The 22,565-nt window shown below is 38.1% G+C and overlaps 1 protein-coding gene across 3 annotated transcripts in view; it reads right to left on the bottom strand.

Moving 5' to 3' along the window:
• Positions 1–22,297, bottom strand: part of ZCCHC2 (zinc finger CCHC-type containing 2) — a 31,978-nt gene extending 9,681 nt beyond the window's left edge. For 2 of the 3 annotated variants that reach the window (XM_026675373.2, XM_026675375.2), the window contains exons 1-10: positions 18,560–22,297; positions 16,062–16,167; positions 15,359–15,435; positions 13,979–14,050; positions 8,277–8,389; positions 5,810–5,904; positions 4,866–4,949; positions 4,170–4,227; positions 2,124–2,256; positions 719–783 (exon numbers count right to left, since the gene is read on the bottom strand). In XM_026675373.2, the coding sequence (XP_026531158.2) occupies positions 719–783; positions 2,124–2,256; positions 4,170–4,227; positions 4,866–4,949; positions 5,810–5,904; positions 8,277–8,389; positions 13,979–14,050; positions 15,359–15,435; positions 16,062–16,167; positions 18,560–19,606 (1,850 nt within the window). In that variant the 5' untranslated portion in view covers positions 19,607–22,297. The remainder of the gene's footprint in view (positions 1–718; positions 784–2,123; positions 2,257–4,169; positions 4,228–4,865; positions 4,950–5,809; positions 5,905–8,276; positions 8,390–13,978; positions 14,051–15,358; positions 15,436–16,061; positions 16,168–18,559) is intronic. The other variant, XM_026675374.2, reaches the window with a different exon arrangement.
• Between the last annotated feature and the right edge of the window lie 268 nt (positions 22,298–22,565).

The raw sequence follows: 22,565 nt of genomic DNA, 5'->3' as shown, positions 1-22,565 counted from the left end.
TTTTTAACCATGGCAAACCTGCCCAGAAGCTCCAAAATATCAGAAATATGTACCTATCTATTCTAGTCCTATCTTTTCTTATTGATGCTACATAATTGGAACTATCAGAACTAAGGTACATAAATAAAACTTAATATGTTATGTAAACCTGATGGCTTGTCATGAATCAGTGGTAATAATAAGTATCTGAAAAGAGTTCAGTGATGGTTAATTCTACAATAACCAATCTGTCAAAGCCCCAAACAAACGCAATGAAATTCTTCAGGCAATTCTCATCCCAACGGTAAAGCCATCAAATTGCAAAACCTAAGTTATTCAGAATTATGAAAAATAACGTAAGGTCATTCAGTTATTTCTGAAATGGAACATCAATTTGCCCGCAGGGAATATTAAAAATTAAAAAAATATACTAACTCTTCAAACTTCTATTAACTAATTAACAATAGCAAATCCTCGTGTTTATTCAGAAATCTACTCTATCCTATTACTTACAACTGTAATAAAAAGTTACATTTATCCATTTTGCACATGCTACTCTTAATATGCATTCATGTCTTATATTGCTAGCAATCAAGATTATCAACCACACTTGTCTGACTTATAAACTTTCAGATTTTAGTAACAGAGAGTAATATAATTGATTCCAGGGATACCGGGCATATTTGGGGAAAATGTTTAAACAATATTTATTTCTTTTAAAAATAATATTAACACCTACTTTTCTGGTTGCTGTTTTCCTTTCTTTTTGTTTAATACAGGCAAATTCCTTTTCTCTCCTGCATGCTAGATGATATAAACAACAGATTAGAAGTTTTCCATCTGTGTACAATTTCACTTAAAAATGTAATGATATTAGTTGCATTTGTTGCCTTAATATGTGATAGTTGCCAATTGGCAATTACTTTAGAAGCAGCTGTAAGCCTTCCAAGAACTTAGCACTGTCATTTTGGTTACTTTGTATTATACCAATGAAAAAGATTTCACCCTCTCATACCAGTACTAGAGGATTTAGATACAATCTGAAACAATGATACATAATATCTTTATGTGTCACTTTAAGACACATAATATCATTTCTCTTCTTTCAATCTTTGAAAGTCACCCTTCTATTTTTGAGTAACAAAAGTTGGGTGTCATTTTGGAGGCTGAGGTTTGTAACGTGTTTGTATATGTCTCATATACCATATGAGATAAGCAGTTCAGCCATAGAATATATGTGTGTAAGAAGAACGGAAGAGTGATTGTGTTTTATTTAATATGTTTAAACTCCTTACAATTTTGATATAAATTTAATTACATCAGAAAGATAAACCACACTACTATCTGAGAGTAAATAGTTATAAAAACTTCAACAGTAATCAGTGCTTTCATGAAAACAATTCCCATCATATGCTTCTAGGTGAATTATCACCAGGCCATATGCTTAATACTGCCCAGGTGTACTATTTATTTATATTAATTGGACATATAGTTTCAGAGTAAAATTCAATCTCTTTGGATATTCATTAATTCAACGTTTATATATAGTAAACTTATTGGTTAAATTGCAGTTCTATGCAAGAGAAAACAAAAAAAAAAAGTTTTATAGCTTCAAGTAATTGCTAGTGAAATGGAAGATTATAGGAATCATTTAGCTTCTTAGAACACTGGACGATAGCCATAGCAATCTAATTTCATAGAGATATAGGCACCATAAAATCCATAAACCATATATGAGAATTAACTATGTTGGGGGAGAGGTCCCCCGCTGTCAGATAAGAAATAGTGCTGCCCAAGTTAAAAAACAACAGAAAAAGATCCACATATGTGTTAACTTGCTAGCAAAAAAAGAGGAAACAAATTGAAATGCCTCTACTTTAATTCTAACTTAGCCTACTTTCCTTTTCTTTCTTATGAAATAATTTGCAAACATCTCCTACCCAAGTTACAGATATAAAAAAAATTAGTGTGGGAAGTTATCTGCATTATCTTCCCAAAGAGGAGATGACAAACTTCTACTGGAAAAAGGCTAATATTTAAAATGAAATCAATCAATTTAATAAGTCTCAGAAATATGCCTCTTTATATGAAGTTTTGCTGTCATTTTCTTGCATAGGTTTTCTAGGATGAAAGAAACAGAATACCTGATCAAGTATTGTGCAATGCTCTGGATGCTGCTGTAGAGCCCAGCCTTTTCTTCTCCAGTCTGCTACACCGTTATATTCAGCATGTGTTATGTCAAAACCATCCATTGAAGAACATCTGGAATTAATAGTGCTGTTATAAAATAAACAATAAGAAATTATAATTAAACAGATTGCTGACTTTTCAACCATTCAAACCAGTGGTTCTTACTGGGGATAAATTGGACATATCCTGGGGGAAAGCATCCAGTTTAGGGCTACTGCTGCCAAGACATTTGTGGTTTGTTTTTTTTTTCCATTTTTTAAAAATGGGACCATTATGTGATACTAAGAAAGACGGTAATTGGGTCAAACAATTTAAGAATTGTAGACCTAAAGTATATTTTCCTCTAGAAAAGTGACCGCTGCTTATCTTTAACTATAGAGCTTTGAGTGATTAACTGTACATACACAAATTTGGACTTGTGCAGATTATTTCATAATGATCCTGAACTGAGCTTTATTATAGTAGACCTACTCTGATCTCATTCATTCACAATAGTTGCTTCACTAATCAATATGGATAGCCCTGAAATATCATTATAGGAAACACCTTTGAAAAGAAATCACCAATATCAGGGAAAGAGAAATATTTTATGTATGTAGATGCCCATTTGAAGAAACACAGCTATAGCCATTGTCTATCTTATCAGAGATGCAAAGTCTCAAAAGAGCAGTTCAATTTATTTATTTTTTTTGTAAATGTGAGATTTCAAAACTACTTTCAAGAGATAAATTAGGCCTCAATGTACTCAGTCCTGATTCTAATGTCCATTTTAAAGTTTACGTCCTTTGAAATTTTGTTAGCTAACTTGTTTATCAGAGTAGAATAGTACAGTATAAATTATACGACTAATATAAAGTCATCAAAGTTTTTCTGTTTGCCTACAACACGGAAAGTTTGCTTCCTTATGCACTAGTATTATAGTGCATGTGCTAGGTGAGAAAAAGTTCCTATGTCTCCTTTGGTTGATATCAAATATGATATAATATGTCATAGCCAGTTGTCTGATTTATTGGCTTTATTGCCTCACATAGTTCCAGAGCATTATTATTTTATTTAACAGAATAACATAGTACTTACAATAAAAGATTCACTGAGTATAATTCATTTATTCTCAGTCTAAATTTATATTCTGCAGTTACAGAATACTCGGTACTTGGAGTTCTCGGTTGAGAACTCAATAGAGTGAAGATAGGTTTTTTTTAAACAGAATAAAACTTTCAAAACTACCAATGTCCATTCAAAAAAATTAGTTGTATCTGTAGCATTCCAGGCCATTTTTGATATTATGAAAGCCAGAAAGGTTCCTGGAACAGAGCATAAGTGGAGAGTGGTATAAAAATTTACATTTCTACAGAACAAAATTTTAACTTTGATAGAAATGATGGATTTGATTTAATTTCCTCAATTTTAAAGAATACTACTAGAATATTTCATAGCTTTAATAATATATTACATTGAAAACAAGCTAAATACAGGTAGTCCTCAATTGACAACAGTATATTTCGTGACAGCTCAAAGTTACAATGGCCCTGAAAAAAGCATATGGCCATTTTTCATACTTACGACCATTACAGCATTCCCATGGTCACATATTTAAAATTAAGATGCTTGGTAACTGACTCAGATTTATGGCAGCCGTAGCATTTTGGGGTCATGGGATCCCCTTTTGCAACCTTCTGACAAGCAAAGTCAATGGGGAAGCCAGATTCACTTAACAACTATGTTGCTAATTTAACAATTGCAGTGATTCCCTTAACAACTGTGGCAGGAAAGGTCGTAAGATGTGACAAAACTCACTAAACAAATGTCTCACTAAGCAACAGAAATTTTGACTCAATTGTGATTAAGTAGAACAGCATCAGATCATTTGTATAATAACAGCTCCTATTTTAAGAACTCCCAAACTTATCCAGGTTTAGCAAGTTATGAAATTTAAATTCCCCTAATGAATCAAATATGAAACACTAGTTTTAAATGAAAAGAAAACATTTAACACCTACTTAGCAATGGGACATTTCCCATTATGTTTCTTATGAATCACTGGGTGCTGTATCATATCTAGATAGAAAATAAAGTATTGTGCTATTAGTTAAATACTACATTATACTGGTTTTATTATACAATATCATACAAATTCCTTCAAATAAAACACTGCAGAATTATATTTTAGTGTATTATCATGACTGCAATATCCGAAGAAGTACTATAAAGTCATGCATTTAGTAACTTAGTTATCAACCCAATTGCTGATTAGTATTTTTTACAAGTACCTGTATTTATTCTGGTAAATGTAACTTTCTTGTTCATAACATTGCTATATGGTTAAAATGAAGTACTAGACCTATACAAGTCAGATGGCACAGTATAACCAACACTTAGTTAAAAAAACTGAACTATGTCATGTTTTGGTTTTTACTTTTGAAACATTTTTAGACTTGAGCATCTTCTACTTAAAACATACATACATATTTATCAAACTATTACCCTTTGATGTAAGCAACTCTATGAAAAGAACAGAAAAAAGTAGTAGCAAACAATAGAAATTGGAAGGTGATAAAAGGTTAAAAAATATATATATCTGAAACTATCTTATACTAGTATCATTTGTTACACCTCTCCAAAGCAAAGATACATTACTGAGAAACCTCAAACATAGCTCAGAAAGAACTCTGTCTTCATTTAATCTTGGAACAAACCTTCTTCCTGGCTTGAGGCTTCTGAGCTATCCTCCTTGAAATGTTCTGGCATCTTAGATGTCTTCAGAGAAGACTGGTAGTTATCTGAAGAGTAACAGCCATTAAACAATAATATATAATTATTTTAAATACTTAAGTAGAACAATAAACTGGATTTTCAAAAACCTGAACATCTGAAGTTTGAGCAAGTGAATTCTAACAACTGCCGTCAGCAGAAATCAATGGCTGCTATTAGCAATATTCAATGCTCACAGGAAGACAGTATTTATAATAAACAGTATCTATAAGCCACCCATAATCACCTCGAGGCAAGATGGGCGCTAAATGAATAAATGCATAAAAGAAAGAAAGAAAGAAAGAAAGAAAGAAAGAAAGAAAGAAAGAAAGAAAGAAAAAGAAAGAAAGAAAGAAAGAAAGAAAGAAAGAAAGAAAGAAAGAAAGAAAGAAAGAAAGAAAGAAAGAAAGAAAGAATATAAACAAATAAGGTTGTGCTTTATGGCTGTGCAAATGGGAGGTAGTTCGTTCTATCATTCTCTTTCACTTCTCTTCACTGCAAATCTCTATCATTTCAGGCAACATAATCTCCTTTTATGCTACAACCCAACATTTGTCTTTGTTTCCTATCCATACATACAGTATGTATAATCTAAATGCTGCACTCAACAGAAATGTGATGCTAGTAAGATACTTTGAAGTCCAGAGGGTTGCAGAAGGTGAAAAAGATCGGTTCCGTGAGCCAAGTTACAATACATACAATTAAAAGATGCCATCCATTAACAACTACCTGAAAATAATATACCGAGAACACCTAATAAAAATGAACCAATCAACAACTTGAGATAACATTCAAACCCTATTTTAACTGGCATAAGAATCAAATATGCTTCAAAATAGGAAAGTTATGTACAAATTCATAACAGAATACAAAAATCAGAGTTTCTTACTATGAGAATGTAAATCTTCTGAAGATAGAGTCTGGAAGAAGTTGTTTACTCTCTGATTCTGGAGGAAAGCTGGGGAAGTATTTGCAAAAAGTTGCCTAAAATGTATTAGAAAAATCAAATGTACAAAGGAATATATTTCAGACTAATATTTAACATGGAGAAATGCCACCATGCATCAAACTTCTCCATTGCAAATAAACAGATACATAGAAATACTGGAAAGAAATAAAGGAGATTTTATTCTGGGCAAAGTCATGGATGTTTATAAGTTTGTGAATCTTTTTGAATTTTCAACATTTCTGCATAAATATGATCTAAAACATTATCTGTTCTCCGCATAAGTCCTACAACTAAAAAAAAACCAATAAACAAGTCAAAAAATATTTGTTCATTTATTGAGAAAAATGATCCAAACATATTTGTGTGTGGTAAAAATATGTGAACCCTTACTTTTAGAAAGTGGTATTCCCCCTTCCCCTTGATCAGTAATAACTGCAACTGAATGCTTCCAATAACAGTTGATCAGTCCTGCATGTCGGCTTGAAATAATTTTTAACCCCTTCCTCCTTGCAAAACAGTTTCAACTCGGGGGTGCTGGTGGGTTCCTTGAACGTACTGCCCACTTCAGGTCCATCTACAACATTTCAGTAAGATTAAGGTCAGGGCTTAACTTGGCTATTTCAAAACATTAACTTTCTTTTGCTTTAACCATTCTTTGGTTGTACAAAGTGTGTGTTTTGGGCAGTAATGATTAGCTTTTTCTTGAGTTTCAATTCACAGGCAGGCAGATACTCTGACATCATCCCATATAATTTGCTGGTGCAATCAGAATTAATGGTTCAATCAATGATGGCAAGCTGTCCTGATTCAGAGGCAGCAAAGCAGGCCGAACTTAGGATACTGTTACTGCATTTCATAGCTAAGGTGCTGGAAGGAAGAGTTTACCTTTTATCAAACACTGCCCTTTTCATTCAAGCCAACAAGTTCTATTTTGGTATCATTCTCCACAAAACATTCTTCCAATAGTCTTCTGGCTTCTCCGCATGGTTTTTCATCAACTGTAGATGAGCAGCAATGTTGTTTTTGGAGAATACTGGCTTTATTCGTCCAACACTGCCATGCAAATGATTGTTGTCCAGCATTCTCCTAATGGTATTCCCATGAACACTGACATTTATCCATGCAAGAGAGGTCCTTAGTTCCTTAAACCCTGCCCTGGGGTTCTTTGAAACCTCCCAGAGGATTGCAATCCCTCACTCTTGGTTTAATCTTGGTTACTGCTGCAGACAGTAACAGTATTGTTGAATTGTCTCCATTTAGACATGCATGGCAGTGAACAGATGGGGGTCCAAATCTTTGGAAATAGTTCTGTAGTCTTTTCCAATCTAGTAAGCATTAACTATTTCTGAAAGGTCTTCACAGCTGTTTTATTGAAGCCATGACAGACTGACAGTCCTGTATCATGAAGATCAGATTTTAATGGCGAATACCCAGAATTCTGTTCTTTAAATAAGGCAGGACTTTCTAGTCACCCGATTAACATTCCATTGTTTGAAACACCTGGCACTAATTTCCCATTCAAATGAACTGATAATCCCAGAGGTTCACATCCTTTTGCCATAAACAAATATGTCCTTTGGATCATTTTCCTCAATAAACTAATGCACAAGTATAATGCTTTTGATTCGTGTGTTTAACGGATTCTGTTTATGTAGTTTTATGTACTTTATGTACGTGTGGAAAACATATGTTTTTGATCATATTATTTGCTGAAATACTAGAAATCAAAAGGGTTCACAAACTTTTAAATATCTCTGTATAATAAAATGTTACAGAAACCATGTGAACAAAATCTCATATAGTATGATCCAAAAGACATAGCAGCTATCTAGATGTTAAATGACTTAAGCCATTTAGACCCATGCTGTTTTCATAATACCCAAGCCCACATATGTATAATTCAAATGTTTCATCCAGCACACTTATATTAGTATCATCTACATACAAAGGGACAGAAATTATCCTATATCTAGGCATATTATTTTAAAGACAAAGCCTCACACAACTGGGAATTTTGCAGATTTTGTGTAGAAACTTTTATAAGATGCCTATAGTGGCAGAATAGGGAGGATTATAGTTTAATGATACAAAATATGGTCAACATTTAAACACTTGTATGTTCAACACAGTTAGAAATATTCAGCTGGATCAGGAATAGATACTTTGATACCCACTGAATGTTAAGTATTAGTTACAACAACCTCTGGTAATTAAGTCACCTCGGTTGGACCTGACAGGATTGAGAAAAACGTAGACTGCTTTACCCTGAGGTAAAGGAACTAAATATGACTATATAAAATGTTTATTTCTCAGATCTCTAACTGAACAACATACATAATAAAGGAAGTGATGAATACAAGATAAATTTACAGTAAAAATAACTATATTCGTTGCTCAAAAGTTTTACCTTATCATAGGCTCGAAGTCTGAATGCCTCCTTTCTTCTTGTTTCTGTAACCCCTGATTTAATGCCGCTAAAATAGTCTTGTCAAATGATTCAGAAGAAAGATCCTTTGGAAGCTGATGGAAGGCACATTATTAATTATTGTAGAAAAAGTAATATTTATCATAGGTAAATGGATAGATGATTATGACATTTAACTGACCCTATTAGAACTCCTTTCTTCATTCCAGAAATTCACAGACCAATTATTTGAATTGTTCTTATTTAAATAGATCAGTATACCTAGTAATACAGCATATCGAAGGTGAAAAGGCCATCACAACATGCACAGTATGCAATAGAATAGTCAACTGAACTTTATTCGCTAAAATAGGATATGGAATCTTTATTTAGTGAAAGATGAAACCCACCCAGATAGAAATCTTTAGAAACAGGAGATACAATTATAAGTTATGATGAGAATAAGGAACAAAAGGGCAAAGATGGAGTTTTGCAAGGCAAAGCATATTGACATTCGATCTCCAGATATCCAAATACCAAGATGAATTGTTAAGAAGCCAGTATTCAAACACTTTAAAATATGTTATGAAGTTTTGTGTGTCTGTGTGTGTGTGTTTGTGGAGAGAGAAAGAGAGGGGGGGAGGGAGAGAGAGACCATGTGCTAGGGCACATGTCAAGTTTATTACCTGCCTTTGGGGCAAAAGCATGGCTTTATCCATCATGCAATGCGCTCTCGACTCTCATAAAACAAGCCCATTCCCGTTCACAACTTTTCTTATTGGAAATGTTTATAAGTGTCACAGAGAGTGGAAACAACACCTCCAAGGCACCTTTCTACTAAGAACAACAAGACTCTTGGGGAGAAGAATGTAATTGTGAGGATAAGAGAGATACGTTTTATAGGAGGAATACAATTTTTGGCTGATAAACCTGTATCTTGTACTAGAGAAGCTTCTCCAGAAAGACAGAGAACTTTTGCTTGTGGATAATTCATCATTAGAAAAATTGAAAAAATGAATGTGACAGGTATGCAAATCACTTGATAATATTTTAGACTGATGCAAATAGAGTGAATGTCATGCACTGTCTAGATAAGTTGCTAGAATGTAAATAGAAGACATACTCCATTTTGGTACTACTGCCATTGAAAAATTGGTCACTCCTGGAAGCCAAATCTAGGCTGCTAGGTAGCAGATTGAATTCCAGGGCTGCCAAACAGCATTCTCAAAAATGCTATTTATTTCACATGCAGGGTCAACTAGATAGGCAACGCTTGTGAAACTGTGTGGGTGAACTGCTCGAGCCAGCAATAGGAATGTAGTTTTGTTAAGCATGGAGGAACATTCTAGGACAAGCTAAACCAAATGCCAAAAACATTTGAACATAACATAGATGCCACTATGCCAGTGCTGTAAGTCTCTGAACCATGATGAAGAAACTATCATATTTGATTGTAAACAAAAACATAAATATAATGGGTAAACAGAAACTAGGTGGAACAGAGTAGAATTCAGTCATTCCTGAATCCAACCTAACAGAAAATACATGGAAAGACAGAGGTGGTGATATTGTTCTTTACATTATGGATCTATAAATATTGAAAAGCTGAATACTTTCACAGAATCACCATAATGGCAACATCTAGTCAGAAGATAAATTAAATTTCAGGATGTCTATGGAGATTCTCAGTCATCCAGGTCATGGTTTTCTCAAAACTGCTTTTTCAAGAGGTAACTGGACTTTCTGTTTTTTCTTTGAAGACATTTCTCTTCTCATCCACTTCTTCAAAGTCCAGTTGCCTCTTGAAAAAGCATCTTTGGGATAAATCTAGGGATATATTTTTGTCCACCTAATCAAAATGTCAAGAATGTTCCTAACATGGTGCAAGGAAATGAGAAGGAATGCAAAGGAAAAGTTGTAATAATAGGAAATTTCAATTATGTTCATACAGAATGTGTATATTCATCTTCAAATCATGACAAAGAAATCATAAAGAAACCATTTCTTCAGATACCCTAAATCAGGGGTCCCCAACCACCGGGCCGCGGACCGGTACCGGGCCGTGGAGCACTCTTTACCGGGCCGCAAATAAAAAAAAAAAAAAAAAAAATGGCGGCTTTCTTCGCCTTCGGTGAATGCTGCTGGGATCGGGATCAAGGACACAAATGAAAGAAGGGGAGGGAGGAAGCAACCGAAGCCTGTCCTGCTCTCTGGCTCAGCTCTCTCAGTCGCTTTCTCGCTCCTCCACCAGCCCAGGAAGAAACTGCTTCAAAGAAGCCGGGGGTGGCTTTTCCTGTCGCCGCAGCTTCCCGAAGCGCCCGTTTCACCCCCACCGTTCTGCCTGCCTGCCTGTCTGGTTGTTTGGGAGCAGCTTCGCTGAGAATAATAACTATTCGCCTCTTTTTATCAGCCGAAGCTGCTCCGAAACGAAGAAGGCAGGCAGGCAGGCAGGTAGAACGGAGCACTGTGGATTGAACCGCGAGCGGGCGGGGTGGGGGTGAAACGGGCGCTTCGGGAAGCTGTGGCGACAGGAAAAGCCACCCCACCCCCCACCCCGGCTTCTTTGAAGCAGTTTCTTCCTGGGCTGCTGTAGGAGCGATAGAGTGACTGAGAGGAACGAGGCAGACACCTGAGGGAGGGAGGGAGGGAGACACCTGAGGGATGGGGCTGAGGGAGGCAGGGCGAGGCGCTCCCTGAACTTGGTGGTTTGCTGGCAGACGTTTATTACCCGACTAGGTAACAACATTAGATGTTACCTAGTCAGGTAATGAAACGTCTGCAAGCAAACTACCAAACTCGGATTCTCTCTCTCTCTCCCCCCGGTCCTTGAAAAATGTTTCTGCTTGAAACCGGTCCCTGGTACAAAAAAGGTTGGGGACCACTGCCCTAAATGACTGTACCTTAGAATGTATAGTCTCAAAACTAAACTAAACTTAATCCCAAAATGTGACCATCATCTGGTGCAAGATGCAATGGTTGAAGAACCAACAGGAAACAATGAACACAATGCTATGACATTCAAAATACATGGAAGTAGAAAAATTGCAGCAAGTGTAACAGTTTGCTACAAAAGAGGAAATGATTTAAAAGGGGGACTGGTGAAATAAAAAGACTGAAAGGAAAAGTCAAAGGGGCCAGAGAGCCTTTTGGTCTAGTGGTTAAGGCATCTAGCTCAAAACAAGGACATTATGAGATCTAGTCCCACCTTAGCCATGAGAGCCCCTTGGGTCAGTCATTCTCTCAGAGCCCAACTCGCCTCAAAGGGTTGTTGATGTGTGTAAAATATAAAGACGGACTATTAGATATGCTTGTTGCCTTAAATTGTTCATAAAAATAATAAAAGTGGGATATAAATTAAATAAATAATACACAAGGATTTTATCAAAATGCAATAATTGAAGTTCCAGTGAGAGACTGAGGTGACTTTATAGCAGGGTTCAGGAAACTCTTAACAGTTAAGAAGTCTTAATATGTACAAATGAAAAGCCTGCCCCAATGAAAAACAAAAAAGGAGTAAAACAAACATTCTGTTTTGTCAAAAGGTGTGTTAAGATGACAGGAGGGTACACACACAGAGCGAATCTGAGCAGCATACAACAAATATTAAGGAAATCACTAAGAATTTTGAAAAATATATTTGATGTGGAGTTTTTAATGCCCTCTGAGCTTGATTTTTGCTTGCAGACACTTTATTACCCAGTTAGATAACATTATAAGTGCCCGCAAGTGTGGCACTTGTTCTCTTTTATATAGAAGCTTGTCCTGACGGTATTGATAGAGGTGTGATTTTCTTCATGGTAGATGATTGATTACAGTATATAGGGTATTCAAAATATATAAATGGAAAACCAATAAAAGAAGTGGCTGTGCCAGTAGATGACAGAGTAAAAGGAATACTCAAAGACAGTATGAAGCCTGCAGGGAAACTGAATGAATTATTTCTATCCATTTTTAGTATGGAAAATATTGGATAGATACCTAAGCTTATAGTAACTTTTAGAAGCGAGGAGACTGGAAGAACAAAAGTAAACTAAGGTTAACATAGTTATCTCAATTCTAAGTCATCTTGAGGGAATACAAATAACAAACCATCAGATCCTGATAGAATCCATCGAAGGATTCTTAAATAACTTGAAAATGCTGACTTCCTAATAACAATAAATTACTTGATTCTCAAACTGCACTCAAGCAGCAAAAGGATTGGAATGTAGCCAGTGTGATGTCAATTTTTCAAAGGAATTCAAAGAGAATCTGGGAAAATTATAGGGCCAGTAATCTATTATAGGGTGATAAGAATATACAGTAACCTAATACCAACATATGAAGCAAGAATTAAGATAAATCAACATGAATTCTGATCAAGTAAATCCTGCCTCACTAGCCTATTATACTGTAGACTTAAGAGCACTAACTGGCATGTGGATAGAACCGTTAATAATGTATCTTTTTAAAAAAACATCTTGGACAAAGTTCTTCAAAGATGCTCAATTAAATTAGCAGTCATGGAACAAGAGAACTCAAATATATTATAGATCGCTAACTTAAAAAAGAAAAGAAAAGAAAAGAGGAGTTAGTTTTCTTAATGGAGGGAAGTAAAAAGTAGGTATCTTTAGGCATCTGTGCTGGGACCAGTGCTTTTTAACTTGTTCATAACCCATTTTGAAGTATAGATAAACATGAGCTGTCAAATTTAGGGATGACAGTAAACTAATCAGGATGTTAAAAACTGAATGGAAGATTAAGCACTTAATCTACGGAGTTAATTCCCACAGTACCATGGGGAGGGTGCGCGCCCGTCCGGGCGTTAGCTGGCGCCATTAACAGTGGGCATCGAAGTGACTTTGGTCGGGGGGTGGGGGGTTTGGGGTGGAAAGGTTTGCAGGGGGGGGAACAGGGGGGGGGGGGGTTTGGGGGGGGGGGGGGGGGGGGGGGGGTTCTACGGGGGGGGGGGGGGGGGGGGGGGAGAGAATAATTTTTGAAAACCAAAATGGCGGCGCCAGCAACCGAGGGCCCGTGGATGACCTCTCAGTTGGATGGTTTAAACAAGTGATGAACAAATTCATGGAACACAGGTTTATCAGAGACTATTAATTTTTGAAAACTTAATATTATATTTATATTTGGGGTAGATGTCTTCAAACACTAATTGTAAGAGAATAATGGCAGAAAACAGGCATTTTTAGTCCAGAAGAATATGGTCAGCAATGTGAGTAACAAAATGCTAAACTATGATGGTACTTGGCTCTATGTTCTCATACGCATAAAAATAAGTTAGATGAGCAGAAGTGTTCTTTCTCTTTGTGTTTTCAATTGGTTTCAATAATGCAACTCAGTTTTTTGCAACTATCCCAACATTTTTTTTCTTAAAAAAAAATCAGTAAAATCAGTACAAGCACGAAACCTCAGGAAATTATAGATTGATGTGCATAACTTGTTCAAAGTAGAATCAAAATATTTGATTTGACTCTTGCACAAGTTGAAAAAAGGATTTTCTGCAACTAGAATAATATTTGTATCACTAGAAACAATTTATTGGTTCCTAAGCAATTATAACACCTGTATATATTCATCTAGAAATTGAATATATGAATAATGATTGATAGATTAGCAGATCAACTCTGCATATCAAAAGCAATCTTCCACTGTAATTTGAGGTAAAACATCATGCCATCTAGTTTTTAATACATAAGCCTTTGAATATTTACCTTTAAGAGAAATTCTTGTAGTTCCTGGTGTGTTTTTGTTACACAGGATACAGAATGATCAGACCAGATTACCTGAATGAAAAAGGAAAAAACCTTTAAGAGTTCTGTTTCTATAAAACCAAGATACAGATAGTCCTCAACATTACTACAATTGAGCCCAAAATTTCCATTGCTAAGCAAAACAGTTAAGTGAGTTTGCCCATTTTATGGTATATCTTGCCACAGTTAAGTGAATCATTGCAATTGATTATGTAAGTAACATAGTTAAGTAAATCCGGCTTCTTCATTGACTTTGCTTGTTAGAAGGTTACATAAGATCACATAACCCAGGATACTGCAATAATCATAAATACATGCCAGTTGCCAAATTTTGATCATGTGACCACAGGGATGATGAAACAGTCGTAAATGTGAAAAATGGTCATAAGTCACATTTTTCAATGCTGTTGTAATTTCAAATGGTCATTAAACAAACAGTTGTAAATTGAGGACTATTTCATACCGTAACTAAGACAGATTTTAGAAATAAAAAAACCACAAAAAATTAAAAGAAACCCTTTACTAGTTTAGTCCAGCAGTCTTAACACGAAGTGACCAGTCTGATATATTGAAGAAGTTCACAACCATGCAGTCTTTCTCTGCTGTTGATCTCAAGCAGCTATGCTAATTTGAGAGGTTATTGTTAATCCCGGGCCATGCTTCCAGGGTAGTTAGCAACATTAAGACCCCCATGAATTTATTTAATCTTTTAGAATGATCTAAACTAGTGATCATCGCTACACATAAGAATTCCATAGCCTATCCATTTCTTTTTTACTTCATTTAATCATATTCTTGAATACTGCCTGAGCAAGTCAATGCAGTTTTTTTGGTAAGTGGTTTTGCCATTGCTCCCCTCCTAGGGCTAAGAGAAAGTGACTGGTTCAAGATCTGGCTTTGAACCTAAGGTGGGAACTCGTGGTCTCCTGTTTTTTAGCTTGCTGCTTGAATCATTACACCAAAATAACCCTCCATTTGTTATTTGCTGATCCTAAATCTCCTCACTTTTAATCTTGTTAAACTTAAATGTTTAATATTACAAGAGCCAACTTTTGGACTCTTATGAACCTAAAACACAGATAAACGTCTTTGTTTCATTCACATATTTTACCTATTATTTGTATTTAATGTCATTCTGGGACTAATAAATTTATTTTATTTCTCTTCCCAGCTATGTGGAAAGAAAGATGGAGCATGCAAGTACAGCATTTTAACAGGCTCCTTTTTAATCATGTCCCTAAATTATGATTTACCATTATGACTAATTCATGAATGAGTCCATTTTTTAGATCCCAAGTAATTTTAAATTGTAGAGATATGACCTTCAGATAGATAACTTACTTTGAAAGTATACTCCAAATGTTTATCAGATCTTTTCCTAGGTACTCCTTTCAGCATTATTTTTTGAATGTGTACAGCTGAAAATAAAGAAAGCAAGACACAATTAAGATTTAATATATCTTTGTCACTTATTTGGCCATCATGTCACTATTAGTGGAAATTTAGATTTTTAATAGAATTTCAAGAGATAAACGCCTACACTTTCAGTTTTATAATACATTAATTACACCTTAATTATAATTACAATTCATGATTATCCTTAATTATGTATGATAAGCAACTGTGCCACTGTACTTCCCCCTCACTACTATCCATTCTGTGATTGCTCTGAGCAGTCCAAGTGTCTGAAACAAATCTGAGCATCTGGAATGAAAGACTTCTCATGTAAGACTGGATATAGCATAGTACTCAATTACTAAATAAATGTTGTCTCTGAAATAGTTAATAGATTCAACAATGCAAACAAACGCAAAGTACATAAATTATGCTTCTACCTCTGGCCTCCAAAAGGCTTAATGGAATGCTTTAATGATCAATAGTTGTTTTTGAATGTTCATACTCATTTCATCAGGTACAAGATTGGAGGAAACTACAAGTACCAGATATTAGTTGTATACTTATCACAGTTCATTTGTAATAATATAAAATGATAAATGATTTTCCTAGAAGTCAAAGTCTTCAAGACATAAATATATTGAAATACCTTCTTGTTGTGGTCTGTGAGTGGCCACCATTAGTTTATCATGAACTGCTGCTCTTTGTTCAAGTAAACTGTTCTCGCTTGTTGGCATGCTATTATGGGAAAAGTTCTAAGTTGAAGGGGAAAAAAAATCACAATATTACATATAAATGTCATCACTTTTAGAAATATAGAATATCAAAATGCATTAACTCAAAAGTATACTGTAATCATAAAGTTTATAGGTATTTTTCTCTCCCTGCTAGCATTCCACAAAATTAAGATGCTTTAGAGCAGGGGTCCCCAACCACCGGTCCACGGACCGGTACCGGTCCGCGGAACAACTCCTACCGGGCCGCTGGCTTGCTGGCGCTGCCATCTTTTTCATGAAAAAGTGCTTCCGGTGAGCTTTTCCGGTAGAAAGCTCACCGGAAGCACGTTTCATCAAAAAGATGGCGGCGCTAGCGCGTGAGCTTTTCCAGGTAGAAAGCCATTTCTACCCGGAAAAGCTCACCGAAGCGCTGGCGACGCCATCTTTTTTTTGATGAAAACGTGCTTCCGGTGAGGTCACTGGAAGCACTTTTTCATCAAAAAGATGGCGGCGCCCAGCTGATGCCGGTACCGGGCTGCGGCGTCAAAAAGGTTGGGGATCACTGCTTTAGAGGATCCAGAAGAAACTAAAGAGTACAAGTAAAGGACAAAAAAACAAAGCAAAATATTTAACACTGGAGATATTGAAGGATGTTTTTTGAACAATGAACTCAGAAATTAATTTTAAGAGTGGGTGCTTCTATAGATAGACTGTGTAAAGGATGTTATAAAAGAGGAGCAGGTTATATCTGACAAGCCTGAGACTCTCTGAAAGTGGATTTAAAAATAACAGATTAAAAGAATGATTTGGAAAAAGATATATTGGGCATACAAAAGAAGCCGGCTAATGTCTTAATAATTAAAAAGAATATATAAATAACAAACCAAGAGAGTAACCTAGGCAATTTTCCTATGTTGTTTTACAAAGAGCCTTGTTTAAAGGTTTAGAAAATTTTGTGAGAAGGGTCAGAAAAAATGAAAAGAAATAAAATGGTAGATTATTTGAAGGAACTAAAGATCAAGATTGTTAAAAGTGAAAGGTGATCCAAGTTAAAATTGATATGTTTATCATCTCTGGTAACCTTTAATGCATTTCTGCTGATCAGGACTGAAATGATGAAGCTTTAGGGATTTCTTTATAGATGAGATATGGGAAGAAGAGATTATTTTAAAAGAAAGTCATAAGTTACTAAAACTGTTTAAAACTTGTGATGAAAGTGAAAGTCATTTCATATTTTTTACATTTTTTTTCCTTTTTTGCATTTCCCCCCTCATATTAGCTTTATCTTTTTTAAAGTAAAATTATTATATAAAAACACTTCCAAAAGACAAAAAAAATCAACAATTACAGCCCCTCCCCCCATTTGTTTTCATAACTCCAATCTTAAGTAGCCCAGGGATCTATTATCAGGTCTGGCAGGATTTGTAAAAGATTACAGTTTGATACATTTGGGAGAGGCCTGCAAGGTCATGCAAAAGGGAAATGGCACTGAAAATTAGCAGCCAGGGACCAGGTGGTGAAGGGGCATGTTCTTAACAACCCCAAATAACCAAGTGAAATGGGGCTGGTCCTATCTCTAAGTTTATTGTGATGGGAATTGCTGGAGGTGGCATTATTAATTTTCTGTCCCCTCAATACAGGTGTTGAGATGTCTCCAGATTTAAGTTAGTACATCATGGGGAAGAACTCACCAAACCAGCTTCTATCTACCAATGGATTATGTATGAAACACTGTAACATAATCCCATTTGTGCGTTTACTTTACAAACAGGTAAAACCACAGGAGTCCTTAGAAAAGGGTGAAAAACAGCCTTTAGTTGACTAGACTACTCAACTGGCCTTCCCCAAAGAAGCTTCCTCTGCTTATGAGGTATTACAATTCCTCGGATAGTGTTGGTATTAACCATGCTGGATGAAGAAGATGGAAGCTGCGTTATCAGAGTAAAGGTATCTTTGCGCCCTTATTACAGCGGGTAGAAGCAGCACAAAGATGCTTTCTGAAAGAGCTCATTTGGGAGTACAGATGAAACAAGAGAAGGGCTGTCCCAAAGGTGCTTTTTTCAAGACGCAACTGGACTTTCTGATTTTTCTACGTTTGGCTTCTCATCCAAGAAGCTTCAGCAGAGCTGAGGAAGCTTCTTGGATGAGAAGTGAAACGACTTCAAAGAAAAACCAGAAAGTCCAGTTGCCTCTTGAAAAAAAAAGCACCTTTGGGGCAACCCTGATCTGGATCAGGGAGGTCTCCAACCTTGGCCACTTTGAAGACTTGTGGACTTCAACTGCCAGAATTCCTCAGCCAAGCAAAGGAGTTGAAGTCCACAAGTCTTCAAAGTGGCCAAGGTTGGAGACCCCTCGATCTGGATGACTGAGAATCTCCACGGACAAGAGAAAGGCTGCAGAAGTGGGGCGAACGTGGAAAGGATGCCCTTACCCGTGCCCCACGGCAAGGGAAGCCCCCCTCCACGTCGTCTTCATCCCGGCAGAGGGCTCTCCGCAACCGCTCCAAGTGCTCTCTGAACGTGACTCTCTGGTGGAAAGAGAAGGCCGGGTGCAGGGAAGCCATGGTGAAAAGGAGCAACAGCTCCTCTTGAGCCACCAGCCCCAGGCCCTCCGCCGCCTCCGCCCTCGGTCCGGCTAAGGCGGCGGCGGCGGCCTCCTCCTCTTCTTCTTCCCCTCCTTTTCTTCTCGGGCGCAGGGGCCCAAGCGACCGGCAGCTCTGCAAGATGGCATCCACATGGGGCAGCAGGCGATGCAGGCGGCTGGCAGCCTCGCGGTTCTCGGATCCCAGGAGGGCCAAATAGACGATGAGCTTGGAGCGGACCGCAGGGTCGCGGAAGTCGCTGCCGCTGCCCAACGCGAGGAGAGGAGTCGACGGAGGGGGGGAACCGGCGGCCACAGCCCCGGGAGGAGAAGCCGGGGGAGGCGGCGGTGCCGCCGTCAGTAACTGCGGCGGCGGCTGCTCTCGGCTGCCCCCGGCTGCAGCAGAGTTGCTTCCTGCCTGGGCAGCGTCGGCGTTGCCAGAAGCGGCGCCCCCGGCCCCGTTAGCTTTGGCCTCCGAGTCCCTCAAGCAATGGTAGTCCTTTCGGGCCAGCTCCTCCAGGCAGGAGCCCAAGAAGCGCAGCTCCAGCGGGTTGAGCAAGTCGAGCAACCCGACGGCGAACTCCAACCGCTGGGCCGAGCCCAAAGCCAGGCCGAACCACTCGTAGACGGCTTCGCGGGCTCCGGCGGCCGAGCAGCCGCAAAGGCAACGGAGACCCGCCGAAGAGCCGCCGGCGCCCGGCGCCACCATCGTCCCGGATCCCGCTTCGCCGCGAGGCGGGTGACTGGTTAGGCCTCCGCCCCCGCAGCTGCCGTGGGGCCTCGGTGGGATTCCGGTGGCCGCTCCCGCGTCGTCTTCCTCCGCCCTTTTACGGCTCATCGTTTGCCGTTGCTGCGGCGGCGGTGGCTGCTGCTTCGCCGGCAGCTTCATCTTCAGCATCCTCGAGACGGAGGAGGACGAGAAAGGGCGTGAATTGGGCGGGCTCAGCGCCGCCGCCGCCGCCGTGATGGTGGTGGTGAAGAGCCGTCGCCGCCGCCGCCGCCGTTCATCTCCTTCCCCTCCCGCCGCCCTTCAGAGAGGAAACCCTGATTCGAGCTGAGAAAGGGCGGCGGGAGGGGGGGCCGACTTTGCAACGGCGCTGGCTGGAAAGGAGGCAAAGACGACAATGGCGGCCGCTGTTCCTGTCAGCCGCTGAGGCAGTGCGTGATTACCCGGCCGGGGGGGCGGTGAGCGAGCGAAAGGGAGAACGGCCCGGACTGCGCAAGTCACCCCGTCGTCGCTTTACAATAATTCTCCTTTTGAACTACAGCGAAGGAAGATGTGTGAAGGGGTGGGGTGGGGGAGGAACCGGGAGAGTTCAACGGAGGGGGGGAGGAGAAAAATCGGTGAAATAGGCAAAGAGAGGACGAAATCGAAGTGGAACATTCCGCAACAGCCAATCGGGGGCGAGTTCGCCAGTGGCGTCACTACGCGTAGTTCTGAGATCCTTCGGGAGGTCTCACGGCCTTGGTGGTGAGCTGGGGTCTAGCAAAGAGCTATCTAGTCTAGTCCTGGGGTCTTCAACCTTGGCAACTTTAAGCCTGGAGGACTTCAACTCCCAGAATTCCCTAGCCAGCTTTAAAATCGGCTGTGGGTAATGTGTGCAGCCTATATTTGTATCCATCATATGATTAGGAGTTTAAACTGAAATAAGTTTCATATTTCAACGGTGTATTATGGACGCTGCGATGCTATTCCTGTTTACTGGGAGCTTAACCCAGTTAGGCAGTCCATTTGTTGAATGTATATCATATTTTTCCTCCAAATTCTTAAGGTGGTGTATAAAGCCATTGCTTCTCCCGTTCTTCCACATAACAATGTCCTTAGGAAGTTAGCCTGAGAAATAACACTCCTGAATATGGATTCTATGCTATTATCAATACGCTTGTAATTTTGAACCTATGGATGGGTATGCTTAATACTAAAACCGAGTTTCATTTCCTATCACCTTTAAAAATGGTTCACAACATTGTGAATTTGTAAGAAGTAGACATATGCCATAAATTATTCATTGCAAATGTGTATTTTTTATTAAATTTCTATGTCATCCATCTCACTGATAACAGTGACACTGGATAAATCTTAAAAGCATTAGTTAGCACATGCTATATAATGCAGTGACTAGCAGAATATGGCTGGATTTATAGCTCATTTACAAAAATGTGGTTTATTTGTACCTCAGCATGTTGTGTAAATTTTCTCAGTGTAGAGCTATGGTTTAATAACTTAAATCTAAGCAGTTGGATTAATTCAATCAATCATGTTTCAATTAATCATGGGTTAGCTGATTATACAAACCACTAGTCAGTGTAAGCATGGTAATAATCATGTTTACATGGAACAGCTAGAATTCTGCAAAGATATTCTCCAAAACATTAGGATATCATAAAAATAACCCCAAATATTTGTTAGCATTCATCATGCCACAGTATGTAATTTAAACAATATATTAAAACCATTTCTGATTTGAGTATTTAGGTCAAAGAAGCATTTTCCTGCCTTCTGCCATGCAGATCAGTGAGATAATTCCTAAATTGTTTAGCCAGCATTATTGCTAGAAAGTTACTCCATCAAAGAACAAAAAGATTGTTCCTTTTTATTAATTATGCTTCCCACATGTAAAATCTCTTCAGGTCTTGCTGTGGTTTCATAATGTGCTAAACTAACAATGGTTAAATTCAGAATATTCTAAACATAAACAAGCAAATATTGTAATCTGACCCAGTGTGTTGTCTAAAACTAGTCATTAATGGCATGCATACTTATAGTTAAATTAACCATGATTTAATTATGCAGGCTGGGTTCATCATACTAAATTATGCTAGTCTAACAGGTGCTGTATGCATCTAGCTGAAATCTTACAATACACATAATTTAACCATCAGCCACCCAAGCCCATAAAAAATCACTATAAGAGAGATGGAATAATTGCAAAATGCCTTTTGGTTCTTAACTCAAGAAATTATTCATCTAAAACAATGTTTCTCAAATTTATGGACTTCCAATCCAGAATTCCCCAGCCAGCATGATGGCTAGGGAATTCTGGGAATTGAAGTACACAAAGTTTCTGAAGCTGAGGAGCGCTGATCTAAAGTACTCAAAATACTGTGACATTCGCTTTCATGGGCATCATCTGATTTTTTTTCTCCAATCTGTGATGTGCATTTAGCTGAGAACTCACTAGCTGCTACATCACTGCTGTGTAGCTCTTAGACTGTACTGTTGTCATTTATTATAAATCAGAAAATCAAATTGTTACCAGAAGGCTTGGAGTGAAAGATGTGATCTAGCCCCAAATTTCCTCAAGAATCAGCTAATTACAGCAGAAATGGCAGCCAACTGCCTTGGGATGGCATGTGCCTCCAAGCTCATTTTCTGAAAATTCCCAAATTCCTTTGAGTAGGAATATTGAAAATTGGCAGCACTTTTGAGGAGAAACACACAAAAACTGCATGCTCTCCACTAATTCTTCCTATAATGAAGAAAGAAAAATGACAAACCTGGTCACATCCATTGGCTTGATACTGGTCTACCCATTTTGCATGGTAATTTCATGTACTCTGATCCATAGAAAAATGTCTTTTAGTGCTTTTTTGTAAAAAAAAAAAAAGATTTTGTCAAAATAATGACAGAAGCAGCAGTAAAATATATGCAAACCTCAATGAGAAATCAAGCTGTGAATTAAAATTCACCCCCCACTGAGCACTGCTGAAGTTCTATTTTGGAGGTGGGGGAACTGTGAGTAAACCAATTGGAAGATCATTCCAGAATTAGGCATAAAAGAACTAGGGTGCCAGAAATGAAAACCAGTGGATTCAGTAAAACTGCAGCAAGTCTTGGTAAACTGCAGGGATATCAG

This window comes from Notechis scutatus, chromosome 3, assembly GCF_049901735.1.
Source record: "Notechis scutatus isolate UNSWTSFEM ecotype Mainland chromosome 3, rNotScu1.2, whole genome shotgun sequence".
NCBI lineage: Eukaryota > Metazoa > Chordata > Lepidosauria > Squamata > Elapidae > Notechis > Notechis scutatus.
The sequence above is the reverse complement of the archived record's forward strand: the minus strand, read 5'-3'. Positions and strand labels throughout refer to the sequence as shown.